Source organism: Abrus precatorius, unplaced genomic scaffold, assembly GCF_003935025.1.
Source record: "Abrus precatorius isolate BTA unplaced genomic scaffold, Abrus_2018 Scaffold10, whole genome shotgun sequence".
Taxonomy (NCBI): domain Eukaryota; kingdom Viridiplantae; phylum Streptophyta; class Magnoliopsida; order Fabales; family Fabaceae; genus Abrus; species Abrus precatorius.
In genome coordinates, this window is record NW_020874292.1 from 8,016,316 (window position 1) to 8,026,262 (window position 9,947).

General features: G+C 30.1%; 1 protein-coding gene across 1 annotated transcript; it reads right to left on the minus strand.

The window, feature by feature from the left end:
• Positions 1 to 5,469: 5,469 nt before the first annotated feature.
• LOC113872646 (flavanone 3-dioxygenase 2-like) lies at positions 5,470 to 6,967 on the minus strand. Its single transcript, XM_027510355.1, has 4 exons — positions 6,681 to 6,967; positions 6,360 to 6,595; positions 5,957 to 6,284; positions 5,470 to 5,855 (listed from the first exon to the last, which is right to left on the minus strand). Exons 1-4 carry the CDS (start codon positions 6,957 to 6,959, stop codon positions 5,610 to 5,612), a joined length of 1,089 nt encoding a protein of 362 aa, XP_027366156.1. The 5' UTR covers positions 6,960 to 6,967; the 3' UTR covers positions 5,470 to 5,609.
• Between the last annotated feature and the right edge of the window lie 2,980 nt (positions 6,968 to 9,947).

Sequence of the window (9,947 nt, forward strand, 5' to 3'; positions counted from 1 at the left end):
TTGGTGCTTAAAAGCTCTTAGTGGATTGTGTTAGGTGACAAGAATAGTATGTACCTTTCGTTAAATTTTTGATTTTGTCCCTGATCCTATCGTAATCTATTATCATATTCTAAGAAATCCACAAATAAAATATAATAGAAAGAAGAAAGAGAAGGGATGAAAAGTTATTTAAAAACGTTTTATAAGATGATTATGATGTCAAAGGTCATGAAAACAACTTTCAGTATATTATTGACAAATCACGTATAATTGAGTACGGTAGTGTGTGAATCACGATTAATTGAGCATGATAGGGAGTGACATTGTGTACGTACACCCATCTATGTATTTACTAAGAGTATTATTTTTATAAGAAAATAAAAGTAAATTTAAATCGTAAAATTATAATACATTATTAAGATTAAAAATTAATTAAATATACCATGTATAGCTTTTAAATAATATTATGACTTTTATTTTGTATAAAAATTATTATAAAACATGTTAATTATATAAATAATATAACTCTTTCACTTTTACTTTTTAGGTGCAGCAAGTCTTCTCGTAGAATCTGTTAAAGTACCTTTCCTGCATGGCATTTGTATGGATGGTGTGATGACGTGGGATTAAATTTAAATTTGTGTTTAAATATTTAGGTTTTATTTAAAAGTTTAGAGAAAAATGAAAAAAAAAATTAAAAGACTAATGAAAGGAAGAAAACAAGAGTCCTGGATGTAACACTGAAAAGAAAGAGTAACAAAAGATTTGACATATAAATGATATTATTATTATTTTATTTATTTAAAATTTAATTTTTATGATTTTTTACAAAAATTCTCATTTTAAAAATTAGTATTTTTTTTTAAAAAAGTTATTTTTTATTTTTTATTATTCTAACTCTAGATCATGCTAAATTATTAATCAAACATATACAAATATAAATAATAAACTTCATTCCATAAGTCACTAAAATTCTCAAAATAAAAAACTTAAAAACAAACAAGGTTAAAAAGGTTTAAAAAATCTCTTAACCCTTTTTTTATACTTAATTAACTTCTAAACAATAGTTAGTAATCACTAACTACTCCTTTCCTCAACATAGAATTTAAACAAAGTCTTAAAATCATTATCATACACATAAGACTTTTCATTGGAGACTACTTATATCATCTTAGATGAATTACAAGCTAGAATTGAAGTGACTTAATTATTATATAATATAATTTTATACACTTTTTGATATTTTTGACAGATGATAACTTTATTTTAGCATGTTATATACGATGAAATAATGTTAAAAATAAAAATATTAACCCTAATTCACCTAATATAATACTATTTTCATCCATTTATAATATAAATACAACATATTAACCCTAATTCACCTAATTAACTTTTTAAAAAAATCCTAACTTGAAAATTGAAATATTTTGAGATTAAATTGAGAACACACAAATGCTTAACGTAGTTTAAGAATATACTATTCAACAATTATACGAGATGATAAAGTTCACCTAAACTAAATTGATTATCGAGTCTCTCCTCATATTTTGCATTATTGTGTGAGATTTATCATTATGTTGAGACGAAATATGAGTAAAGAAAATCTTATTGAATACAAATAAAAAAACTGAGCAAGATATAAAATAATAAAAAACTAACAATTTGCATTTAGCAGATTAAATTTGTTTGTCATTGAAGCCATGACTGTCAGAAGAAGGAAAGGGAGCTGGAAACATAGGAAAATGACCCACTACATGTACATGAATGGTGATTCATGTATCATGCAGCGATATAATTCAATAACACAAGTTTTAAGTAGAAGAACGAGTTTTATACGGGGCAAGCTATAAGTGGCTAACAGGGAATATGAATCACCTTTTGGCTTAGATATTCAATAACACGGATCCATCCTATTCCGTATTGTTCTTATGTCCCGAACATGATGGTAGTGGCGGTCAATAATTGTGTGTGTCGGTATTATAAAGTCCCAGACAAAAACTCTTTTCAGTGTGTATGAGAGAGGGACCAGAGAAAGTAGTCACTGAGTCACGAGATTGATACATATTTCTGGCCTCCACTTTGTTAATCATCATCACACTTTCATGGAAACCCACTTCTGTGGAACAATTTAAGACCTATTTATTCAAATATAAATGTATACGGATACACTCATACACACACGTATGTGAGAAATAATTAATGATATGTTCACAATCTAGGACCTGTACTATATATAGTCCAAAATTTCCATCATAATTTTGAACTTGATCGGAGAGGGCAATGCCGCATTAGCAAACAGTTGATGAAATTTGAAATAATTAATGTAGCTGTTCTAACTTGTAATTAGACATCGCCTTCAGTTTCTTTCCAAGGCCTAGATTTCAGCCGTTGTATTCGGGCTGCAAAGTGGTTTCTGTCTGACACAATCTGTAAATTTTTTATGGCAATTCATTTGTATATTGAAAGGTGAAAATTGGTCAACAAAAAAAATTTAACCAGACAAACTAGCATGTGATTGGTTTTATTTTTTCTGTACACATGCTGGAGGGAGATCTGGCTGCAGAGGTGGATGGTTGTAGTGGGGTTTAATAATATCATGATAATTTGCTTTTGCACAACTCTAAAATGTTGAAAATATGTTAAAAATTTTATAAATGTAAAATTTATAATTAGCAGTGTTAACATTCGAAGTGTAATTTTATTTTATGGTCGAGAATTAAGGTGTGTAGTTTATTTGAGACTTTTATCCACAAAACCACACTTGGGTCCTTGCCTTACTCACAAGAAGGGGGTTAGGGTGATTTGGGGTGGTCCATAAAGGTTAAAGGTCCAAAAGGGCCTTCCTATGTCAAAACTTTGGAATATTATATGTAAACGGTACACCAAGGACTGAAACCGTAAATGAGGAGCCCACCATTGTTCAATTCCATGGCCTAAACTCTTATTTGGGTTTTCTCTTTCTACCTACTTCTCTGACACCCAATCCTCTTAATTAGACAATTTTCTGTCACTTTTATCTCAAAAAGTTATAAATCAAAGAGAAATATAACCCGCCAACAAGTACATAATGCTATACCTTCTAAAATTATACATAAAAATTCACAACTTGCACCGTAACTAGAACAAATATAAACTTTGATTTCTGAAATTAACGCGCAATTAATTATTTGAGGTGCCTTTAGGTAATAACTTAATAAAGTGTTTATTTAATAAGATTTTATTGTATAAAAATTTATACTATAATTTATTGGCACTAGTTAAAAATAAAGTTCTTTTTGTTTTTGTCAACAGCTAAGTTCATTAGACCCAAAAAAAATGGCACTTTAGGAGGTCCATTGGGCCTTGCATATTAATTATTAACTTCTATTTCTATGGACTTTAGCCAGTCAGAACTCCGTTGGGAAGTGTGTCACTGTAAGTGCCCATGTTATACACATTTTTTAAAGAAATATTTGCTGAGTACTTTAGCGGTTCATGTTCTAATAAACTTCCCAGTGCTGATTATTTTCTAATTATCTAAACTGATAAACCATTTCAACCTTAGGAATGCTAGTAATATATTTTCTAAAACATTATTTTAAATATACTCTTAACTATCAATTAATTTTTATTAAAATTATAATTATGAATGTTTTTTCTTTTTCTTACTCCTAGTTTAATATTTTTTTCTTATGCTTTTATAGTTTTTAGTAAATTTTAATAAAAAATAAAAAATGTGTTATTAACTTTCCTTTTGAAATTTTGAAACAAGGGGTTAAGTAAAAAAATAACTGTTGCCTGAATTTTGCTATGCCTGTATTTATATTTTAATTAATTGATAATATAAAATTATTTGACCATCAATATATAAAAATTAAACACGTTATGATTATATAAAAACTTTAATAATTCATACAAATTGTAAGGCTTTTTAACATAATAAATAAATACATAATATAGAAATCACTTGACATAATAAAAAAATATTTTCTAAAAACAATCCTAAAAACACTTTTATTTGATAATATTTTTAAAAGTACTCTCGTTCCATCGAGTTTAACTTAATCAATATTACTTGCCTTAGAAGCAAAGTTATTTAACGATATTAAAAAAGGAAAATTAAATATCATATAATTAAAAATAGATAATTCTCTTTTGTGTTAATACATGTCAAATAATCTGTGGGTGATTTCTATTTTTGAAGAATGCTAATGATATATTTTCTAACACACATTTTCTTATATTTTTTTATTATTAGTTAAAATTTATTAAAACTAAAAAAGTATGAAAAAAATCTTAATTAAAAATGAAAAAATAAGACTCAAATAATTTTTAATAAATTTTAATTAATAATAAAGAATGTATTAAAAATATATTAACAGCATTACAATTTTTATTTTTATATATAGTTTCAGTATATACGCAACCAATGAATGAGTTATACACGGCACAAGGAATCGATCGGCAGTTAGCACTTTGCCGTGATGGTACAGAAAGGAAAAGAACATAAAATACACTACTTTCAAATTGCTACACTGTATTTGAACATAAAAATAGCTGGTAATAAATTATTATTAATGTCTTCTCATATATAATAAATAAAATATTTATAACTGTGGTTTTTTTAGGTTATTCTTTATTACTTTTCAATATTTGTTATTTTTAATAATTTTATTTGTTTATAATTATGATTTTTTCAATAATTTAAGTTCTCATTCATTAATCTTGATTAGAAATTAATTTTAAAAATTTGACATATCATATTAACATAGAATATGTTTTTGAATATTTTATATAAAATTTGTTATTTAATTTTTAAAAATAATATAATTAATATAATAAAATATTTAATAATGATAAAAATATCTATTATTATGTTTATTTTTTATAAAAATTAAAATAATAATGCTATACACTTTTAGTTGGTGTTTTAGTTCATGTATCAAACGGTTTAATTATATTTTTATATATGACTGCACAAACTGCTTGTGCTAGTCCTTTTCTTGATAGCTGCGAACCTGGATAACATTGAATTGATTTTCAGTTGAGGGTGATTACACCTCGTTCTCTTGTCCAATAAGCACAAAAAAATGCATGAAAATTCAAGAGAGTTGTCAGATAAAGTGGAAGCGGACAATTACAACCAATTTTGTACATACTACAATTTTTATACTTTCTTTTCTTTTAGGACATATTAACTTCTGGTTTTTTAATATTTTTAAATAATATCACTCCTGATATGAGTGATTATGATAAAAATTACATTAAACAGATAAACTATTTTTTTACATTATTTAAATCATTTTCCAAAAGGTATTTTCTTTATACATTTCTGGGAACTATTCATGACGAGTGAGAATGAAATGCTCATTTTCGCTAAAATCCATACACATCAGTCCCTGAAATTTGGTAAGAAATCTTTCTGTACTATTTGTTTTTATTTTTTAACATTTTGAATTTAGAAACACTAGCGGTTACCAGGATGAAAGGTAATTGTATCCCATATAAACAACAATAAACACACCAAATACTTGACATTACTTATCGCATCATACAAACTCACAGCATTATTTATATACTTAAAATGGGGGTATAGTTTCCCAACCATCCAGATCAAAGGACTAGCTCACATAGATAGAACATCATTGTTAAGTATTAAGGCCAATCACGTCCAAAGCATATTTATCACTTAAACGTGACTTCTGCTGAAATTGGAAATAGTCCTTGAACGTGATACTTTTGAACAATGGCTTTTCTTTCTCCAATAGCTTCCGCGGTGGCCCAATTTCCTTTTCTAGCGCGGGTCCATTCGCCAGCACAACACTCACCCTATTGTTTGTGTTGTTGAGAATTGCTCGGTGTATGACACTAGGATACTTCCCATTAGTCACAATCTAATACAAAAGAAACAAACAGTGGTTGCATGAGATCCAAAACTTGAACCTTAGACTCCAATACGTACAAGAATTTGAAGAGAAAAAAAAAAGCGAGTGACCTCAAGTTGATCGCCTAGTATGACAGCTAGGGAGTTTGGAGGAGGGTTGACGTTGACCCACTTGCCATCATGCTTGATCTGAAGCCCTCCAATTCCATTCTCCATCAAGAAGTTCATTAAGCCTATATCGGAATGTGAAGGCATCCCAAGTGAAAGGTGTGGCTGTGGACATGCTGGATACATGTTCACAGCACAAATCTGTATGCCAGACTCAAAACCTGTTGACTCAATTAAGGAGTTGGATTCTAATCCCAAGCTCTCTGATATTCCTTCAAGCAATTTCCATGCCACAGCTCTGATTTTCTGGCCATAATCAAATACAATCTCCCTGTAGAATTTAAAATTGTAAGGCCATGAAACAGTGGTGCATGTTTTGGTTTGTGGGGTATTAGTATTTACTTACCTGTAACCTGGTGGTTTGTGGGGGAAGTTGAATTCAGGATGTGTGAAGACCTTGAGATAATCTCTCCAAAAATGAACCTTCTCTGATTGAGGCCAGAAGCTGGTGCCGTGCCTAATGGCTGCGAGTGGCCCTTTGTCTCTAAACTCCTCCTTTTCCTCCACAGGCAAATCATGAAACTCGATAGACTTGTTCATCACCTCTTCCATCATTTTCTCGGGAATCCCATGATTTATGAGCTGAGAAACTAATGAGTGAGTAAATTTTATTATGTATAGATAGTACTTCTCTATGGAAGAAAAAGATTTTGAAACAGATACTTACAATGAAGAAACTCCACTCCTCACATGCCTTGCCGAGTTGATGCACCGCTTTGGCATGGATTTCAGGGTCATGTGAAGTGAGGAGAGACAAGTCAATGACTGGGATGAAAGCTTCAAGCTCTTTTGCAACATCATCATGAGGATCTATGATAGAGTGGAAAGTAGAAGGGATGAGAGAGGCTACGCTTGATTCAGCAAAGGCTTTGATGCTTGGAATATCGGATGCATGAACCTTTGGTGGTTCTGCTTCTGATGGCGAAATGGTAGCAGCAGAAGCCATGATGGATATTTGTGAGTCAGTGATTGCTATTGGTGTTAGGTATATATAGAGAAAATGAGGTGATTTTGAAGAGGAAGTGTGGATAATGAATTCTGTGAACCACTTTTCCGAAAATCAAAAAATATAGTACCACGTTGTAAGCTTAACATAGGAATTGTCGTCATATGTGGAAGGATATCTACAAATTCATCAGGGAAAGAACAAAAGCAATTGCATGGCTGGAACAACACAAAAGGCTGAGGTGGCACATTACTTCCTTTGCGTCTCTTTTAAAGCTTTATTTGACCAAGCCATATGTCTGCTTGCATGTACAATGTGGGCCCAAGAGCTTCCTCTTGCATGTACAATGTGGGCCCGGAGCTTCCTCTTGCATGAGCAATGTGGGCCCAAGAGCTCCCCCATGGTTGTACAATGTGGGCCCAAGAGCTCCTACTTGCATGTACAGTGTGGGCCCCAAGAGCTTCTTCCTGGCTCACTGGTATAAGTGAGTCAATCTTGCTTTATGTTGTTGACATTTAACAAATCTATTATATTATATATATATATATATATATATATATAAATATAAGTAACACTCTTTAGTTATTAAAAATAATTTTAATAAATTTAAAATATTTAAAATTAGTCTTAATATTAGAAAACTAATCAGAATTAAGAGAATAGAGAAATTAATTTTATAAATTTTAAATAGAGTGACAAGATTTGTCATAAAATTTTTTTATTTTATAAAGAATATATATATAAAAATAAAAAATATTTACTTGACCAAAAAAATTAAAAGAAAAAAGACAATAAACAATGTGTTTATACCTTCTTTTTAGAGTAATATTGTTTATACTCTTAAGGTTATGAAACTTTTTGTACAAGTTCTTAAACTTGTTGATAACGAGAAAAACATGCAATGTGTTACTTATATCAAACAATTGATAAGGATTAAGAAAGTATTCAAGATGCATAAAAAATTGAACATAAATATAAATATATTTTTGTTATAATTATAGAAAATAAGAATGTTAGTTTTATTATTTATTGTAGGTTGCATATTATTTATCTTAATCCTCAAATTTTTTATGACAATACAAAAATTGAAATAATATTAAGTAATGAAAGACATATATAAATATATTAAGAAGTTGTCTACAAATAAAGAAGATACACAAAATGCTTCATATCAGTTGTCATTGTATATTAAAAAGACATCTTTGGTTTTAATGGAACAACATGACAAAGGACTACAATGACTCTTAGTAAAAGAATAGTTTAAATTTTTTTTTATCATGATATAACTATGTAGATAACAATACTAATAATTTATTCCATAACTTGTGTAATGCCTCAAATTTTGTAATGATATTTTATATATTAATATAAATTGTGGAGTTCTATTTGAATGTATATTTGATGTATATGATGATGTGGATATATGTGATGACGTGAACGTGTATAAATATGTGAATATGAGTATGGGTGTAAATGTTGATTCTGTATTGAGAATGTTTGCTTGTGTTTGGTTTGGATTGATTGATAAAATAGGTTGAGTATATGCTGTAGGGACGTTCTCGCTGTAGTAAAATGGTCCTGTGTAACACCTTAAATTTAATTTCAAAATAATAAATTTTATAAAATATAAATAATAAAATTTTTATTTAAATATAATTTCTCAACACATAGTTTCATCCAAGTATTTCAAAATAATAAAGGACTACAAGTTCATATCAATGTTACAGGATCAATTCAATTACATTGTATTTTCAAAATAAATAATTTAAGTCGTATGGCAATATCATTCATTCCTTCACTGACCTCGGTGCTGATCATCTTGATCACCTAAAAAATAAATGTAAAAGGTAAGTACTCTACACTATCACGCACACATAAACAAACATAGAGTTTCACCTTGCTTATTCCATATATTTTCTGCCATATTCTACTTAAGTATTATCAATCACAAGTAACAATTTTCAACCATTCCATTTCAACTCACAACCAGTGCGCTCACTGCACCAATAACATTTCACACACACGTGCAATCATTACACTTAGCCACACTCACTATGGCACTGTGATCACAGTTTTACACCATGAATGGTAGGCAGATAACTCCCGCCTCACAGATACAATGTGTGCGGTCACGAGTCCCTTGGCAAAGGTGTTAGTCAGAGGCCGAGTCAAGAGGAGAGCGAATGGTTTTTGGTGCATCCACACTCACTATTAATGCTACCACCACCTTCTCTTCCCAGAAGTATTTCTACCGCCCCCATCTTCCACACCTCCCGTGTATCACTGAACCATTCATAATATATTCACAACCACGTTTAACATGTCCATCACACATATTTTAGCTATAATCTAAATCATAACTTGCATTCAATTTCACACATGAAACATATGCCCATATTCATATGCGTTACATTCAACACATGACATTTCTAACATAATTTCAAGTACAAACAAACCATTCTCAACACACACATTATTCAATACCAATACTACTAGGTTCCACAGAAGATTTCCACTATACCCTATTACAATTAAGTCATTTTCATCTAAATGCATACCTTTTTATATGCTATTTCAATCACAACTCTACAAATAACATTATAAACAAATTTTCAAGCAAAATGAGATAGGGTAGAGTCCCCTCTTACCTCAAATCAAAGACTCACACACGAAATCAACTAAGGAGGTGCTCTCCACACGAATTTCGTCGTAAGTACATGAAAGAATCCTATGAGAACCAAGGAAAACAGAAAAAACAGAGAATAGGGATGAGAAACCGAAACTCTAACCATTAAAACTTACCTCCAAGCATTTCCAACACAATCTCAACCTTTGATCTGGCTCCCGAATAGCTTTGGAGGCAATTTAATCAGTGAAATAAGGTTTTGCGTCAAGAGAATCGAAAAGATTTTGAAGAGAGGAATAGAAAAAATGAATTTCTCAAACCCTAACCCTTTCAAATACCCCTCTGGTAGGGACGCTCTCGCT